Raw genomic sequence first — 19,965 nt, forward strand, 5'->3', positions numbered from 1 at the left:
CAAATACTTGTGTGCCCTACAGCCGTGCCAGCGATTTCACCCACATCCCATACATTTCACTCAGGATTTTTTTCCTTTTTCTTTAAGGCGGGGCGGGGGGGGGAAGATTCTAAACAAAACCATGTTTGTAAACTTGGGGGGGGAAGGTCAATAATTTTGGCAGTCTTAGCCTCCAAGCAGAGAGAAATGTTATTCATCCATGCACAACATATAATTCAGCCTAAGTGACAGGCTCTGCTCTGGAGAAATCCTGGCCTGAGCTGGCTTCCAGAGTCAATTACCGCTTATTCCCAGGGAGGCGGGGGGCGGGGGGCCAGACTGAGCAGAGGGGGCTGCCAACAAGGCATGGGGAAATTTACTCTGTGTCAGCCTGCATGACACAGTACCTCATTTGTGGATAAATGTAAATCTGCTAGTTCTTTTTCACAGGCACTAAAATGTACGGTCTCTCCTCCCCCTTCTCTCTCCGCGTTCCCAAAACTGGAAAAGAAATCAAGACTGTCTTAGAAAGCTACCTTCTATTTCAATCAATCCTCTTTCATAAAAGTCATTTAAGGTAAATACCTGTGCAGACCCATGGCCCAACTATAACATTTACTATGGCCCAAATCCTGAATTCCTCACTCGGGCAAGTCTCCCACTGAAGTTAATGGATTTCTGCTTGAAAAAGAGCCGAGTAAAACCTGAGCACTGTCTAAGGATTTGGTCCCCTGCTTATCTGCCTGGAGCACTGCTGCAGTTCCAGAAGAAGTGAAAAAGTTAATTAAATTCCTCCAAAATACCAATCCCTCAAAACTTAAGGGGTAAAAAAGGGCATTGTTTTTGTGCATAAAAAATACACAGAATCTCATCAAAAGAAGAGTAATTCCCAGGGAAAGGATTCAGAAAAAAGTAAAAAGAGAACATCTTAGAATAAACGAAGTAGTTATTGCTGAAAAATGAGCTCAGATATATCTCAGCAAACTCTAAAGCTCAGAATTTACTGCATCATTCATGCTTTCTCCGGTAAGTTTCTTATCTCTCGTTTGGTATCACAACAAGGGATTCTGCATACTCTGTATGAAATACAAGACGACTGTGATTTTTGCAGTAATAAACTCTACACATGCATGACAAATCCAAGCATGCAAAATGTTTAACATCCCAGTTCACAGATACTTTGGGGACAAAATCCGATTATGAGTTATATGCCACAATAAATAGGGCTCAACGTTTCATAAAGCAATTTATAGTTCATAAAAATGACAAAATGTACCTGTCAGATAGAACGCGGAGAGCAGATCTCTGTGCTGCCTGCTGGAAGAAAGGGCAGAGATGTTTATTTTATATTCTGACTTGAAAATTACGAGCACAATCAACACTTTAAAAAATGCGTTACACACATTTTTGTCACGTGTCCAAAATGTTAAAGTACGAGCAAAGTAGCAGAGAGTCTACAGTCAAATGGACTTTCCAGCTTAGTAAATGTAAGAACACTTTGTTAAGTACGCCATAAACCAGAAGAGTGTCAAAGCACCGCACGGTATTTGAGGTCTGAACTACTCTGTTTAGACGATTTTTTCTGTGGATCCCTGAAAACTCAGCAAGGCTCTCGGTTCTCTGCCTTCCCCTCTCCCCGCTTCCACACTCCCACTCCCTCTCCTTTACCATTAGTCTCCTCCCATTCTTCCACAGAAACAAACATCACATATTTGGTTCCTTTTGTGATGAAGCCCGAAGCTATAATTACACATTTTGCAAAGCGTGCCAGAGCTGCTGCAGACTTTTCATGAGCGCTGCCATGTTAATCTGCTGGCAACTTTTGACTACACAGCACAGGATTGACCTGTTGCTGGTTTGCTCCTCAGTTTTTGCCTAGTAGAACTCTTTGGATGGGGTAGGGAAGCATGGTGCTTGTTCTTGTGTTAACCAGCAGCTCTGGGAATAGAAATCATAGTCTCTCAAGTTTAACAGAACGTCCAAGCCTATCCCTGAGCTAGTTTGCCACTTTATTATTATTATTCTTTCCCCTCCTTCAATCACTTCAAGCGGTGTGATTCATGGCTTTGGCACAGTAACCAGCTGCTAGGCAAAGATTAAATCCATAAAGTTTTGAAAATCTGCTTTAAAGCTCCTATTCTATCTGGAGCTGCGTCCCCTTCCCAGCTATACCTGTCCAGGCTGTGCCTCACCTGGCACAGAAGGGACACAAATCTAAGCAATACGGAGAGTCAAGGGGCAGAGAACTAAACATTGATTCTTTCTTTGCAGTTACCAGTAAATACATTTTGAAACTGTTCTCCCTGTCTTCTCAGGCAGCAGGTGGCTGCATCCCTATCCTTGACATGGCTTGCAGGTGTCCTGCTCAGCACCCAAGAGCACAGAGGTAACCTTTCTGGCTAGTTGAAACGCTGCTGACAGCCCGCAAAGAAAAACTTGACAAAACCTGACTTGCCATTGCAGCTGTGGAGCATTTCACAGAAAGGTGTGAAAAGATCCCCTGAGTAGATCCCTGCAGATCTGACAAGAGTGCAGAAATGCTTTGGGAAATGTTTCTGCTTGATTTTGGAAGCAGCATTTCTGCTCAGGGAACTTTCTGGAATAACTTGGACCTCCTGGTTTCCCTGGAGACAAGTACTTTGCTGTGTATCATATAACAGATTGTCAGGAGAAGAGGGCCATGCCGCATCCCCTGTGGCTGGCATGGCTCGCAGGAGGGGTTTTTCCTGAACACTGACTTTCTGCAGTGGGAGTGGAAATGTGTCCATGGCGTGAACATGCTGGTTTTAGTGTTAGGAAAATAACATGGGGAGTTTGGTATTTCTCACTATCTACTATTTGCACCCAGTTTGGACACAACCCTGTCCACACCATCCACGCTACCGAGTACAGGGAGCAGCCACTCTCTAGTTCAACCGGCTGGTGCCATTTTTGCTCTTTCCTCTGCAAGGGGCTCGTTATGACAATTTCATCCCACTTCTTGCACACAAATGCAGGAGAGTCTCAAAATGGAGGTCTTAAGGCTTTATCTAGTCTTTAATGCCCTGGGCCAACAGCAATTTGTCTCCTCCCATTTCTAATCACTGTCATTAGCATGAAGCTAAGTTCGAGTTTCAAGCTGCCCAGCTTCGATGCTGACCCCCGCGCTGTGTTATGCCTTCGCCTGCAAAACTCATGACCTTTCTCTCACTATAAGAGCACTTTTCCATGGCCAAGTTGTGTAGACACCATTCAGGTCACCTCTCCTCCTCTCCCGCCAGCAGCCAGGGCTAGTCTTTCCCTCACAAGCAGCCACTACGTGGCAGTGCTGTTTAAGCCACTTTTAATGCTTCCTGCTCTTGGCTCAGGCCACCACAGGTGCTCATGTGGTTTGTGCAATGCAACAGGTTGGAAAACCAATCCAGCTGAAAAATAACCTTTCCCTCCTTTGTTTGTTTGTTTGTTTGTTTGGGGTATTTTTTTGTTTTTCTCCAGGTTTTTTGCAAAGTGGATGACTTCTCTGAGCTGCTTCCCCAGGGAGACGGTGTCACATCGCAGGGTGCAGTGTGAGAATAGGAAAGGGACTGTGGGGGCAGTGGGCAGCAGAGACCCTCACTGCTGAGATAAGGGCATGTCTCCCAGGGAGGTTGCTTTCACCTGAGATGGCTCCACTCCCTTCTGTGGACCTGCAGAGCACCACTGAAGCAAGATACACAGTGGCTGCAACAGACTGAGAGGACCAAAGAAGACGGGTTGCTTTGTAGCCACAGGCCTCGTGGACCTTACAGAGAACTCAAGAAAGCAGACGTGGTTTTTGATGACACTAAAATCATTTCACATAGGGATGTGGGGTGTGTATCACTCTTGCATTTCCCTAAGATCCTTAATTTTGGGAAAGGTAGAATAGCTGGATACTTTATCTTCCAGTCTTTCCAATGAAAGGTGCCCTCAGGAGGGAATAGGAGAGGACTCCTGTTAACCGAGACAGGCCATGTGGTGTTGGGCTGCAGCCTCAAGTGCCAATCTTCAGTTTCCATCTTGGTACATCCAGCTGTTGACAGCTTTGGCAAGGTGATCCCTTCTGGGCAAGAAAGTGGGTTCAGATGATAGGCAGGGCAGCAGGCAGAAATGTACACGTACTTCTCAGTGAGATCATTCTATTTTTTCAATTAGGCTCTCATTTTAAGTCCTTTAATAAACATCCTTCTTCACCAGGATGCAACGAAAATTACATGGGGCACCTCACTCTTTGCTTGGTGGTCGCACATTCTGTAAATGAGACTATTGATTTCTTTCTATACACCATTTGATTGCATATTTGTGTGACCCCCTGAGTTGGTAATGGCCCCATTTCTAAATGATGGCAGAATAAGATCCAGTCACAAGTTTATTCTTCCTCCCTGGAGAAACAGATCTATTGCCTGCAATGAAAGGCAGTTAGCAACTATCCAGCAATTTTAATTCTAGCCTATATTGCTCCCCTCTCCTGGAGAAAGTGAGCTGTTGTAATTAAAGGTAGTTAGCAGTTCCCTAGCAAGTATAAATACTTGCAGCCACTAATTACAGTGTGCTCTCTTGTTCCCTTGCTAGAGGACTGGGCTGCTTAACTTAGGGGGGAATATCTGCCCTTGCTAACAGGTTTTTTGTGACCCTGTTCAAACTCATTCATAAATCCTCATGGAGGGTCATGACCTGTAGTTTGAGAAACTCCCAGATAGAGAAACAGCTTTCTGTGATTTATTATGTTTCCAATATGCTGGTATTATCTATGTAACAATGTAAGCAAAAGGGTGATACTTAGTATCATATACTGCCTGCATGACTATTTTTTTAATACCTCATTTTGATTGTGCTATTTAATTTGCATTTTATTTTACATCGTTAACAACTTTACTGAGGCCAACTCATCATCCATCAAGAAAGATGAGAATATGTTCTACAGTCTTTATTATTCCTGGAAGTAAGCAACTATGCTGGTTATAGAAATTAGGGCTAAGAAATAATTTTGAAGTTTGATATTGCTGATGGAATTTAAAGGTCTCCAAGACTTACCACTAAGAAGTGCTTTGTGGGAACCTTAATATTCTCTCAATAAGTGACTGTGTTCACCAGTATTGAGCATAATCCTGAATTTTCAGTTCTTGGAATCAGTAGGGTTACTGATGGAGAAATGTTCTCCTCAATGTGAGCATGGGAATTGGAGCCCAACCCACCATGTAATAACTTTAATGCCGAGTAGAAAGCAGGGAAGGGGGAAAAAAATTGCTTAGATGACTGAGGTACTTGGGCTAGAGAAACCAGCCACAGTAAATGAGATTAATTACTCTGTTTCACTACATCAGGTGTTGTAAATTACAGGATACTGTCTGGTTAGACTTCTTTGACCCCCATCTGAGTTGGTTACAGATACATTTAGGGTAGAGTTTCATTGATCTGCCTTTTGTTCATTAATCATTTATGAAAGATTCTAGTTGTACCCCAAGACTACTGGGACAAAACAAGTTTTCAGCCAGCAGTAATCATGCTCAGGTTCTCAATCTCCAGAGATTGCATCTCCTTTTTCCATCCTTTATTGCAGTGAGCCAGAGCTTGGGAACATAATCAGCAGATATTCAGGTTTCAGTATGTGTTAAATGACCTACCGAAATTACTTGAAGTGTCACAAGTTGCAATTTGTTGTTGAAGGGAAATCAAAGAGGAAATTAAATACTTTCATTGTAATTGGGACTGAGAAGTGAGCGGAATGGGTTGAATACAACTATTGAGCTGGAGATGCAGGAGTATTAAGAGTGGTCCCCAGAAATCCCTCTTTTTTTTTTTTTTTTTTTTTCCTTTTCTTTTAAAAATATGGTTGGAAAAGAATTGCTTCACAAACTACTGGGCTTGCGGGTATTTCTGGATAAGAAGCAAGTGAGAACTATTGCATAATGTTCTACAGGGCTTAGAAGAGTGTCTTAGAGGCAGGAACTGCAGGTTGCCGGTGTGTGGTTTTTTCCTATACCTCACTTGCGGCATGTTTTGGCAAATAAAAGCCAATAAATTGACCATTGGCAGATTCAGACATTTTGCCTTCTGTTTTTCTTGTCCTGTGGATTAATCGCTTGTTATTGCAAGAGAGCTCAGTTACAGCAGTTGTGCGGAGTTACACCAGAGACTCCACTGAGATGGCACAGCTGTATGCAAGGTGAGAATTTGAACCATTTCTTTGGTGACAATGTAACAATATGTACTACCTGTTCATAGTAAATTTCACTGCTTCCAGAGCATCTTTTTTGTCTTCCTTGGGTAGTAGGGGCTGCCCTAGAGCTGTGCAGTGAACCATTCATGCTCCAACTCAGCATCTCTCATATCAGCAGCCACCCAGACTGCTGGATGTCACCCTGTATTGGACTGCAGTTAATGAGCTGTAGGTGCACTTTTTCCAAGCCAGGGTTAAGGAAAGATCTAATTACTATACACTGCCATTTGGCAACCAGACCAGAACAAATACTTTTATATCTGTCTTCTTTCATGTTTCACTTTTCATATGTCTTTCGTGTTGATTCTGTTTTAATTTCATAAGGCTTTGTTCATTTTTAGCTTAAATGCACTTTATCCCTAAACTACGGAAACCAGAAGAAATTTTGTGAATGGCACAACCTACGTGCATGCTGTAACTTGGGTGACAGGACTCTCCAGAACTTTTTTCCCTGTTTCACATCTGGGAGCTGTTGTGGACCTAGAGTAAACCTTCAGGATAATCCTTTTACAGTGAATCCACCTCCATCCAACCACACACGGGGGTTTTCACACATGGGTTTATATGTGAGTTTAGTCCCAATCTGTTTATAGTCCCCTTCTTGTGCTGGAAATTCTACCTTTGCCTGAGGGATGGAGCTGCCTTGCAGCCTCACAGCTCTGCTCCCTGCACGGGTATTTATAGACTGAGATCAAACCAGCAGCCACCAGCCCTGCTTTAGACAAGCTCAGTTCATCACAGGGTTATCTTTCACTGCAAGGCACATTTTCTGAAGGTGGTAGGCATTGCCGCCGCAGTTTTCAGTGTTCTCCTTGAAGAGTGCAGAGCTGCACAGCATTGCAATGACGCTCTCATGAGGGCTCAAGACAGAGGTAATGAAACCCTCTCGCACCTACAGGCTTGCCCTGCTTAAATGCCTGTCAGTGCCTTGTGGTCACAAGAGCTGTCCAAGGAGCTCAGGTCAGGCAATTCATCGTAAGTGATTCCTAACATGCCTTCTCTCACTGCATTATTCTGTACTCCTCACCATTCCTAGGGGCTTTGTTTGAGGATTGCTTTCCAGTGTGGATTTCTGAGGGATTTAAAATCACTAGTAAACTACAGCTCAAGTGTTTCTCTGTAAATTTGCAATATAAATGTGTGAATATGTTTTTCACTGTCCAGTTGATATTTATTTAAGATTTAAAGGCTGTAAGACTTAAAAGGGTCTCCCTTCCTTTTTCTTTTGGAACTGGTTATCATCAGAGCCACATCTTTTAAGAAACTATAAAACTATTTCTGGATTTCATGATTTTTCCAGGCCTTTCAACACTTTGCTATTCATATTTCACCCTGGAGTTTTATTATTACATTTCTGGCATACATTGTTCTTTCTCCTCTGCTTTGCCCATTAATCCTTATTAATCTTCAGGGGCAGCACAGTCTAGTGACTTGAACATGGCACCTGGGATTGAAAGACCCAAGTGCTAATCCTGGCTTTGCAGCTGACTTGCCATGTGGCTTCAAACAAGCCACATCTCAGTCTCAGTCTTGCTGTCAATTCTACAGAGATAATAATTCTTGCTTAACTCTACCTAAATACCTCTCAGGGGCATTGTATTAAGTCATTAATACTTGTTAAGTGATTTGGATCTCCAAATTACTGTATAATCAGCAGGGGTATTAACCATACGAATAATTTTATATATCTGTAAATGTTGAGTCTTCTGTCCTGCACCTGTTCAGATTTCTCCTGCAGTCTGGCTCCAACAGCCACACAGCACTTCAACGCAGATGCGTTGACTTTAATCCTTGTCAGTGGGGACGAGCAGAAGGAAAGACCTGGGTACTTTACATTAATAAAATGGCTAATTTTCAAATGACACTGGAGGAAGTTACCAGTCATTGCAAGCAAAGCAGTGGTCACCTTGTGAAACCCCTTCTGTCTCCACAGAAGTAGTCTCCTCATCCAAGAAAAGGTAACTGGGTTGAAGTGCTGCTTACACTTAGGATTCAGCAAGCAAAAAATGTCAGTGTTGTGCCACAGGCTTTGTAAGATTTATTGAGAAGCCTGAAAGCTCAGAAATTAAAGTAAACATTTTCTAAAAGCCCATATATGTGAAAATAGGAGAAATACCAGCCTGAATTCCCCAAATAGTGGTAACTCTGCCCAGGGTGGTGCTATGTCAATAGACTATGATGCATTTGCTACTACCCAAGTATCCGCTCAGATTGTGCTAGGAAATAAAAAAGAAGATGGGGGATAATATCCTAAGTTGATTGAAATTAGTGGCTGAACTCCTGCTCGCTTCAGAGAAGAGAGTTTTCATCCTAGGTGCAGAAGATATTGCAGCAATTGTTCCCTAGTCCCTTTTTCTTAAATCCTAGTTTCGACTGATTGGCTGCTGGCTCTTTTTGCTTATTTCTCATCATGTTCTAGTATAGCTGCTTCTCCCTTTATAATGTCCTTTTTTTTCCCCCCAGTTTATTTTATTCATTCATTTCTTCTTTATTCCCTTAATCCCTTTCCCTTTTCATGTTCCTTTTGTTTTCTGACATGCTCCCAGCTGCCACCTTCTCCGTTTCTGCTGTCATCCATCTCTGTGCACCACATCTCCTTCACACAGCTCCTCATGCTGACACCACCCCAGCCGGAGCTGAAAGGCCAAGGGGAGTGAAGTGAGCTTGACTTTCCCGCCTTGCCGAGAGCAGCGGTCCTCATTGCCTTCTGCTTCCCTTGCACAGGGAAGAACTGGGATGATACTAAAAACACAGAAGTCAAGAGGGATAGACAAGTACAGCAACATAAAAATTATGGAGCAGGGTAAGCTAGCATGTGCCCTGCAAGCTCCTGAATGTGTCAGGGGTATGTTCTCCTCTTACAGCTTGTAAGAGCTGCGGTATTACAAACGACACTAATTTGTGCTCTAAATTATTTGTGACTGCTGGTTATTTAACTGTTCGCTTACAGGCATGCTGGAATGAATTTGCCTGAAGGGAAACAGACGCTTTCTGGCCACGCTTGAGCAGGGCGAAGGCTCAGGCGCGGTGGCTGGCTCCAGAGAGGGCTGTTGGGCTCACGAGAAGCAGAGACAAGGGAAAGCCAGCCTGGAGATTGGGGACCTCATCCATCTTTACACCCCAAACCAGCTGGCACTGCTGAAATGATTGCATCGGGATGTGTTCTTACGCCAGTCAAAGCAGATGTTCATACAGTAATTCCAATTCACAAGGGGGAAAGAAAAAAAAAAGAACAAAAACCAAAACAACTGACCAAAGATTTCAGGAAGATGGGGTAGTTACAGCAGATACAAACTATTGGATGTGGAAAAAGGTGCTACCACTGGAAAAGGACAGGCTTCGGAGATTTACTAGAGCTAAAACTTAGCTCAGCCATGGCACCCACATGAAGAAACAGGGAAGATGCCCTTGTATTTTATTTTCCAGTTTATTTTTAGAGGTTTCCTACTGAGGAGCGTGGAGGCCAGAGTACTGTATTTGAATTTCCCCAAATTTTGTGCAGGTCCAAGAGCCAAGCTGATCTCTAACCTTTTTCACTATCATTCACAGTGGTGGCATTCAAATTTAGAGCTTGATCCTGCCTGCCGGCATATGACAGACATTGAATCTGATTTTGTAAGATAGGCAGTGATATGAGCCAAGTTTGGCAGGACAAGACTGAGCTCTTATTTTGTTTCATCTGACAGTTTCAGTCAGGCAATCTTGGTCTTCTTGTCATGCCTTGTGGAAGTGCAAATGTAGATGTCACAGAGATTTTAAAATCAGAGCTGGCAAACCACAAAAAAGCTTGGTTCAGCTGGCTTCAATCTTTCTCTGGATTTTAGTTAGGCTGGATACCAAAAGGATTGCTTCTCTAATACACAGGAAATAATGGACTTACTTGAGTTAAGTACGGCTGTTTCACTGGCTATTCCTCCAGTCTGAAAATGCACTCATGTTATAGCGACAGAGGACTGAGCAGAGCATTTGGATTAAGTACAAAACCACCTGATGTTCCAGCCATTCCTTAACCCAAAACTTAATTTTTCCACTTTTGCTTATCTCTACTTTGTGCAGTTTTGGTTGCAGTCAGACTTGCATCTGGCCAGACTTCATTAAATAAGTTTCCTGTGCTCAGTGGAGCGAGGAACTTCTCATCAGAAAGATTTTGAGAGAGAAATTCATTCGTGGTGATGATGCAGGCTCTGTGCCTGCTTTTTTTTTTTCCAGGGCTGAGTGTCCTCAACTCCCTTTTCACTCATTTTCCCTTCTGATCAAGCATCAAGTGTTGTAGTGATGAAGAGGTGAATAAAAGGGAGCACAATACTAAAATTATTTAATGTGCTTAAAATATTCGGACATGGCATATGTGAATGCAATTAGCAAGGACTAAAAATAGTTCTAGTGATGAACAGGGCTGTGTAGTGGTGTGTTATAATTTGCCCAATATAACTCTTCTCCCCAGATGTACCTGACTCTGTGCTCAGCTTGGCTGGTCTTTGACTTCAGAAAGCGCTGTCCTAGCAGGGGAAGTCTTACGGAAAAAAACTTGTAGCAACTTTGCCCCTGTTCCAATTTGTTTCAAAATTCATTACAGAATGCTTCAAATTATCTGGAATAACATATTTTGTTAGCAGAAGTAGTGCTTATATAGACTCTACAAAAAATTATTCCTTCTGAAAAAAAGTGTATACATGACCATTCATTTCAGAATAATCTTTGTCTTTTTGTTGATTGTCAGTCCGTATCCAGAAGTGAGAAAAGCCCTGTATATTATTAGAAAGATTGTCTTTAAATACATTCTTTATTGTTTCTGGCTACCATTAAAGAAATTAAGCATGATTTTATGACTTAAAAACCCAAATAATTTCTGAATGCGATTTATGTAGCATTCGAATTGGTCACGTAGATGGACTTGTTGCAATGTTACAATGACAGGATGGATTTGGCTGGTCCTAAATTCCTGTGCTGCAGATAATCCTGCCAGAAAGATGTATTTCCAGTGCTGAGCCCTGGCATCCCTCAGTACATATGTGATGAGGAGCAAACATAAGCACATATGTCCCCATTGGAGCTGTGGGTGCAACTCGAATTAGCCTCAAGCTTTCTGGCTTGGCCATGGCCGGGGTGACACTGGAACAAGGACGGGTCCCCTGGGGCCACCAGCCCAGGCTGCTGTGGATAGGGAGCAGCCCCAGGACCCCTGGGAGGGTGTCAGGCCAGGTGGGCTTGCATCACCCTGTGAGGCTTTGGGTGATGAGCCAGACCAGGCTGCTGAGATTTTTATTTTACTGTGCTGAGGTTGCTCCTGGTGTACTCTCTTGAGGCTGCTGTTCCACTGAGGTCTCCTGTGAAGGGATGAGGCTCTCTGTTTGCCTTGGCTTGTCTGCGGTGGGGCCAGTTTTGCTCAGACTGCTCAGACCTTGCAGGGCCAGCCTGCTCCTGTCCCCATCCCTTCTTAGGGAGGGCAGATTGCAGGCAAATGCTGCCTTCCCTCTTCCTTTGGTGTAGGATGCACAAGTAAAATTAACGAGCCCAGTAGGATTGTTTGCTGCCTCCCTGTGCACTATGCGCAGAGAGTCTCTTCAACCCCCACATTTACCTGCTGCTGCAGGGGGATAGTTATACGATTATTAAAAAATAATTTTTAAAAAAGTACTAAAGTTGCTTCTTTCAAAATACAGCAGGGGCTGGAGTGTGGAGCCATCTCCCTGGGAGTGTGTTCCTATTGCTTCTTCAACTTCTGTTTATACAATTTTACAAAATTCTGGCAGGAATCAAGAGCACATACCAGGGTGTTGGCTTTTATGAATCCCATGGGATGTGAAAGTCAAGCTGACTGGATGAACTTTGGTTACATATTCCAGACAAGCACAATGACTCTATTTATTCAGACTTGGCAGCCAGAATGCAGATTGACTCTGTGGGTAATAAATTTTCACAGCCACAAAACTTCAGTGGCAACCAACCTGATCCCGCACAGAAAAATGCATACAAGGAAGGAGACTTGGGTTGCAAAAATATGTTAGATTATTATTCCATGTATGTGTACCAGTCAGTTAATTTATTTGTGCAATTCGTGTCAATCAATAGCCAAATGATGCCAGTGATCTTTTTCCCCTTAAAGGAACTACTTTCTATTACAAAATTTTCATATTGTAAAAGGACAAGTAGGGGCGAAAAAAAGAGAATTGTTCATATTACAATTGACAATCTCCTTTTAATATTTCACCCAAGACTGATTTAAGTTATCCAGTGACCTCTACAGAGAAGAGCAGGGTATTATAATGGGGACTGTTTCATGTGCTATGCCACACTTCAAGGAACCAAAAGGCAATAACCACTACAATTCAGTACTCTGAACAATCTTAAGTACAGTTTTGACATCTTCATGCTACGGAGCTTCAGATGCTTTCTGGGAGAGATGATGATGAAACTATTACTCTATGTGTTATAAATCAAAATGAATTGGCTCTTTAACTTGCAGATTTATGTTAACTACGTTGGTATCTGTTAATTGCATGCTCTTCAGATATTGATTGGGGATTAAAAAGTATATTTTCTTCAATCTGTGTGATGTAAAATATGCCAACAGGTAATTTTCCCTCTGCATATTAGATCCTATGATCACTGCCTGTAAAATTGAAACGATCAGTTTAAATGGATAAACTATGCTCATTAAAGAGGAAAAATACATTTAAGTAATTAAAATTAAGAGACTAATATGTGTGGATAATGTAATTACTGTGAGCACACACACACTCAGCTCAAGCCCAGCCTCTTTTGCTTCTCCTGGGTCTGTGAATCTCACTGCCTTAATTGCTGGCGCGGAGGGAAGGGTTGGGAAAGCCTTGCCCACTGTGGTCCCGAAGCTCTTAATCATGCCTCTGTCTTGCATTTGGCCTCCCTCATCCGTGGCTCATATTCCCTGGGTCAGTCACAGCCCTCCAAATGCCAGCCCTGGGAGCACAGAAGCACCTGTCACCCCTTGCACCGCTTCAGAAACTTGCCCTTCCCTGCTTGGTGGTTTTAGATGTAAATGCAAAATCTCCTCGAAAGTTTTCAAAGTCTTTCCCCTAAAATTCCCCATTTAGAAAGTAGAAAAATGAAAAGCTTCCTGGTTCTCGTACAGCTCACCTTCAGCTCTTTGAGAAATTGGACTACTTAAATGAGTCTGATTGTTCAAAGGTTAATTAATTACTTAAAGAATATCTGGGAATCACTCATGTACTGTTCCTATTCTTTCATCTTTGATTTCTTTCTTTCCTGTTCCTGAGCTCAGGAGGAGATCTGAGATTAAAGAAGCTCAGAACTAGGAAGTAAAAGGAAATAGGTTCTCCCACTGACATTGAGACACAGATCCACGTTGTAATCTGCACATTCATTGGCAGGGAGGGGGTCTGTGTTATTCTTTTTGGGGCCTATTTCCTGCTAGGTAGATGGAAACATAGAAACATAGTGGTTGGGTGGGTTTTTTTCTTCTTCTCTCTCTCTCTCTTTTTTTTTTTTTTTTTTTTTTTTTTTTTTTTTTTTAAATCCAGCAGGCGTGTTGATTTAGGATTGTTCATTAAGCAAACCTGCAGGTCTCAGCTGAGGTTCTGCAGAGCATTTCATACAGCAGGAACCAGCCTGTGCCTCTGGAAGATTTTTATTTGTACAGTCAAGTTAGATAAAAATGTGACTAGGGAAGGGGACCAAGTCACAAAGTAATTGCTGAAGGTTGCTCATGCCAGGACCTGTGATGACTAGAAGTGAGTAATGGGATCTCAGCTCCTCTCTTTGCCATGTGGGTGACAAACTCTGTCCTGGCTCTACAGAGCTTGTTTGAGCATCAAGGTGAGTGACCCAGGCTATATCAGCTGTACCGTAAAGCTCTGGTTACTGATCAAAGACCTCACATAGCACACATAATACTGAGCAATCCGAGCACATGAACGATATTAATAGTTGTAAGGAGTGGTGCTAAACCGAAGGTACCACGTGTGCATGCCTGAGGAGCAGTACTTTCCCACTAGCCCTTCTCTGCCTAAATCTACTAATGTTCTTTTATGTCCTGTACAATATACACTTTCACACATCTTTTTCTGCTTGTTAAGAGGCAAACCAGCTGACACCATTACGCAGGATGCCATCTCCCTTCCCACCTGAAGGACAAACCACCTCCCCTGACCACCCGCTCCCCTTCCCCTGCCACCCAGCCCCTCCCTGTAAGCACCCCAGCATCTGGGTGTGCTATTGTAATTCTTCAGACATCCCGTCTGTCCTTCACTTTACTTTGCCCGGTGGCGTCTACGGGCTGTATTTTAAACAATCTAGACAAGCAGGAAGAGTAATTAAATGTGAAGTGTTTCAGGATGAAATGCATTAAACAAAAAGAAATTGTATAAATATGTAAATAATTGAATCTATGTGTTGAATCTTCTTAACACCAAGAAGCTTTGCTCAAAATAGATGACATAATGGTTTGGTATAAATATTAAAAGGTTTTGATTTACTCGTTGTTTGGAATATATTGTAAAAAAAAGACTTCTAATAACAAGAGTTAAAGAAATCCCTGGAAGAGCTTCGTGCTTACATACCTCAAATTATTTGGCTAAGATTCTGAATTTCAGAAGTCTAAATAGCTACAATTACCCTTGACTGAAATGATCACAGTTGAAACCCACATTATATCCAGGCCTGAATCCATCTGTGAGATGCAACCAGGGGCAGTAATGCCCTCATATGCTCCAGCGAAGGCAGGAGAAATGCATTTTAGTGCAAGAAGGAAGGGAAGTGGCTCTTACCCTCTCATCCCCAACCACATCACCCATGCCAGTATACTGAGGAGACAGCGTGGCACAGCGCCGCTTGGCAATGAGGCACTTGGCCAGCCATGGGAAAAGCAAGATCCAGCCTGGTTCTAGTGAGTACTTAATTATTTAGACAAAACACAGCAATGTTTCAAGGAAAAATTGGGAGACACCTCCTCCCGCCACCAAAACCCAGCTCTCCTGACACAAAAAACCTTGTCTGACTTATCTGCTCCCAGTCAGGTAGTTCGGGGTCATTGAAACCCAGGCAACTGCCCTAATTGCTGTGTTATAGAGTGAACCAAATGCACAGCCAAGGCTCTCTCTCATTTGTCCTTGGCTTCCTTGGCACTCATGGGCCATGCCAAGACAGGACTGAAAATGCTCAGAGGAGAGGGCTGGGGGGATGCTGGCGAGGCTCTGGGCAGGTAAGAGATAAGCAGCCCAGCGGCTAATCCCCGGGGCCAGCTCATCCTTGCGAAGTTTGGCCTGAAACCTTAATCCAGAATTCCCATTTCTCCCTCCTTTTTGGCCGCTCTCTAAACCAAAACAAAACTCGAATCAGAAGGAGACTGATACAAAAACCTTCTGGGTCACATCAGGGTAATAAATCAAGAGCACTGCAGACTGTTCCCCACCAACACAGCAGTCAGCACACACAGGCTGGCTCCGAGCAGCAACATCTGTTACTTCAGTTACAGTGCTGCCATGTATTTTGATAACCTATATGTATGTTTTGAAAAAGCATTAGCAAAATATTTGCAGTAGCTCAGTCTCGACAAGAAACACGCTACAAGTGACATGTTAGTCGTCTGGTTCTTACCTGGTCATTCTCCTCTTCATCGCTGCTTAACTTGAGGTCATCTTCTAGCATTCTGGAAAGCAAGCAATAGAATAAATTATAATTTACCAAAATGCTTTAAATCTGATGTTTTCTCTGAGCTACTGTAAACATCTAATAATTTAAATAGAAAGAAAATATATTTTATCCCAGTAACTCTGTACATGTGACGCTTTATAATTTTTTCTCATCCAGTTCCTATCAACTAACTTCTTAGTTTATTTCCTACTATTACTGCCTAAGGGAAAATGTTTACTAGACTAATAATGGATTTTGAAAAGATTGTTGTTATTAGAGTCACTGAAAAGCAATTTTTATATGCTAAAAATAATATTTTTGATGCTGACAGGTCAGTAGTCTCTCTGAAAGGAAAATTTTGCTCCATTTGGCTTTGAGCTTACAAAACACAAGTAGATATTTACACTGGCAGTACTGCAGCACAAATAAGATTCAGTGATGTTTCCCAAAGGCCATTTTTACTTTATTGCTTGTTTGATGTAAAATTGACATTGACTGAAACAATTAAAACTAAAATATACCATCTCAGTGCACAAGAGTATCTATGAGGATTTCACTGCCATATAAACATAGAAAATAATGCATCTTTTCTAATGAGGATTTCATCCTCCCTTCCCATATCCTTTCCTCAACTTGCTTAAACTGGCTCACAAAGAAGAGGAGTTTGTTTTTACCTCCTTGCATTTTTTTTTGTTTTTACAAGCTAGGTTTAAGTAACCAGAAGTTAAAGGAGTTGAAGAGCTGCAGTGCCTGGAAGGTCTTCAAGAATGGGATATACTTTTAAAAAACACTTATGTAATAATAATAATGATGATAATGTCAGAAAGTTGCTAATTTTTCTTGCGTTGTGGGAAACGAGAATCTGTAATTTTGTCTCGAAAGAAAGCTTGGTGAGCAATTCAAACACTTCCTGTGACGTGGGTGGTCTCCGGAGTGTAAATATCTCAAGAAGACATATGTAGTAATTTCAAACCACCTCCTTGTACTTGTGCCTAGATCTTCCAAGAGCGTGCCTGAAAAGTGTGACTCTTACACGGTGTGCCGTGTCTTAAAAGAGCACTGAGCCCAACCACGCTCTTCTCAGCTCCTCGCTATACGTACAGTCCCTGCCTGTTGCTGCTATCACAGCTGCTTCCCTATTTCCCTGTGGCACCTTTTGTGAAATGTAGGTGTATAAGAACAGGATTGGGGGTCAGAGCAAAAACTCCCACTAGTTCGTCTCTTAAAGACTCCTGTCTTGCTGTTTTTCCCCACATTTCCTTCTGCTTGTGCCAAGATTTTTCCTCTGTAAAACCAACATATCAAATTCAGCAAAATCTCATTGCAATGCAGACACCTCAAATATAGAACACCCATTTGGAGGAACTTGATAATCTCACAGCAAGATTTCCCTGTGTTTTATCCAGAAATATGTCGGACAGGCAGGAAAAATCTTGCTTTGCCATCTCCTGAGTCAGGAAAAAATCTGATGGCCATATTGATGCAGCCACTGGCCAGCCTAACAAGCCCTTCTTGTGGGCAAGCGGACAGGTATGAATGACATGGGATATAGCTCCCAGGACCTAAAATATGTCAGAGAGTCAAAGCTTCCTGTAGACACTGCAAGATCCACATTGGCTTTGGGTCCCACTACTTACAGGGATCAAAACAATCTTAAAATTGCTCATTTTTTTAGTTAGATCTGTTTAGAGCACCCCTGAGAACACAGGGCTTGAAAACAGAAAGCTAAGATCTGGGACTGGGCACTAGGTAATTAAATATGATGAAATCTGCACTGGTAGTGATTTAACCAGAGAGAGATGTTCTTTACTGTGTGAAAAACAGAGCACCCAGAGTGTCACTGCCTGCTCTCCCATGAATTTGAGTGTGCAAATTTCTGCCAGTGAGGTGGTTGTTAAGCACATTATTTAAGATTTTAGTTCCTAAATGGAAGTTGCAAAATCAAAAACATATACTGAAATGTTCTAGGTAGCTCTACATATTTATTAGTGTCATGGCTTTTTGTATCAACATAAAAAAATGTGTTTTGGGAGTCTGTGATTAGAAGCAATTTTGATGCTTCAAAGCCTTGAGGTTGTGTGGAGGTGCGAGTGGAGCTAAGGTGAGGCACCAGAAGTGCAAGTGGGAACCATTCACACAAAAGGAACATGAAACCACAACCTTGGCCCATCAGCCTCTCCTTGCTTGTATGTTTTAGCCCGTCTTTATTTTCCCTGTCTGTTTCTCATTTCAGAGGTGCTGGTCTCCAAGAAAAGCACTGCCTGCCCGGGGCTCATGGCCCCTTTTGGAACTACGGTCAGCATACAAACAATCTCCTAATAATGGGGATAGGAAAAAACAGGGCATCATAAAATCCTTGCTCGTTTTTTTTCCCTGACCTGGCTAATCTATGTATTTGTCACAAGAATGCATCAGCTTAAGACAGCTTGCCAATGCAGAGGTCTACCTTGTAAAGGCAGAAGCTGTGTAGGTGTAACCTCCATGCCTGAAAGTCTTCACTCTTCACTGGTTCCCAGAGTGCTTTCACTGTCAGATGAGGCCCTCAGACCTCATCTACAAAGCTACAGCCAGAGCAGGACACGCTGTCACCAATGACTTTAGGGCCTGTTGCGATAGGACAAGGGGTGATGGTTTTAAAATAAGGGAGGGGAGATTCAGGCCAGACATGGAGGCAAAATCTTTTACACTGAGGGTGGTGAAACACTAGCACAGGTTGCTCAGAGAGGTGGGAGATGCCCCATCCCTGGAGACATTCCAGGCCAGGCTGGATGGGGCTCTGAGCATCCTGATGTAGTTGCAGATGTTCCTGCTCATTGCAGGGGCTTGGACGAGATGACTTTTGAAGATTCCTTCCAATTCAAACTATTCTAAGATTTTACAATTCTATGATTCTATGACTTCAGCTTCACCCCTCAGCAGTCCTGGAGAGGGAGGGTCTTTGGACACCAAGCAGGTCTCACAGCCCAGGCTGAAGCACTCGCCAGGTGAGAAGGATGTATTTGTGTTAGAGTGACTCCAGTTTGCAGTAAGCATCTTAAAGAAGCTTGATCAATTTTGGCTCTGTATACTTTTGAGGAACGCTTCTCCTCAACAACTCATCTCCATCATGACAATGATGATGGTTGAAAGAAAGAGTCCATAATTGGACCATCAGACCCCACTAGAAGAAAGGGAGAACAGAAGAGAAAAAAAATACTTTAAACTCACAAGAGGCATCACATTAATTTGTAATTTATCTGAAAAGTGCTTTGGCACAGATTCAGCACAGAATGAGCTTTGGTACACCATAAGGTAGCAGAGCACTTCATGCTTAAATCAACCCCTGCTCAGGATGGAATTTCCTTACGTATTCTGGCAAATTAGTACAAGGATCCACAGACAAACACATACAAGCTCATGTGCAAACACAGCCTTTTCAACACAGCCTATCTGTAGTTATTTTCTATAATATCTTTTTTAGAATATGCAAAATCCAGGCCAGTAAGTGACATCATCTGCGGGTTTTTAGATTTTTTGAAATGGACTTGGCTTTGGTGTGCTTGGGCACTGGTAAAAAGATAAATAAATGTAAGTTTGTAAACAAAAGCTAGAAAAATGAAGCGGTACTCAAGGCAGCTCTGAAAACCACACACTACCACTTAGGGCTTCCGCACTTGAGCACATACGGTCAGGAAGTCAGTTTGCAGAACCTAATTACACATTTTTAGTGAAATCTCTGTGAGGTCGTGGAGGCAGCGAGGGGTGGGAGGCTCAGGCAGGAGCACTTTAATTAATGCATTTGTTCCTTTCCCTGCAAAGACCGTGACAGGTAGAGACATAATGGAAGGAAATGAGGATGAGTTTGGGATATTGAGAAATGCCTCAGCAAGCCAGCTGGTTTCTTTCTCCCCAATTAAGGGGTTGCAGCGTGGGGTGCTGGGCCACTCAGTTACGGTGGGGAAGGAGGGGGTGAGGGGTTACTTGTATGCAACAGAAAATAGACTGAACATCTTGTAGAGGGCATTGATGTTCAACATCTGCCAATTACAATGTGACTCTGTGTCCAAATCTCCTACACAGCTTGTCAGAAAACCTGACCTGTTTTATCTAGGGGCTGCTCACTGCATTGGATCAGCAGGCTACCGGGGCGGGGTGACCAT

At 42.7% G+C, this 19,965-nt stretch overlaps 1 protein-coding gene across 1 annotated transcript in view; it reads right to left on the reverse strand.

The window, feature by feature from the left end:
• Positions 1-19,965, reverse strand: part of AFF3 (ALF transcription elongation factor 3) — a gene marked incomplete at its 3' end in the record, with an annotated part of 327,228 nt that overhangs the window by 78,378 nt on the left and 228,885 nt on the right. The window contains exons 8-9 of the mRNA XM_082057341.1: positions 15,791-15,842; positions 1,256-1,296 (exon numbers count right to left, since the gene is read on the reverse strand). Coding sequence (XP_081913467.1) covers positions 1,256-1,296; positions 15,791-15,842 — 93 coding nt within the window. The remainder of the gene's footprint in view (positions 1-1,255; positions 1,297-15,790; positions 15,843-19,965) is intronic.

Source organism: Streptopelia decaocto (assembly GCF_964273445.1).
Source record: "Streptopelia decaocto genome assembly, chromosome: 1".
NCBI lineage: Eukaryota > Metazoa > Chordata > Aves > Columbiformes > Columbidae > Streptopelia > Streptopelia decaocto.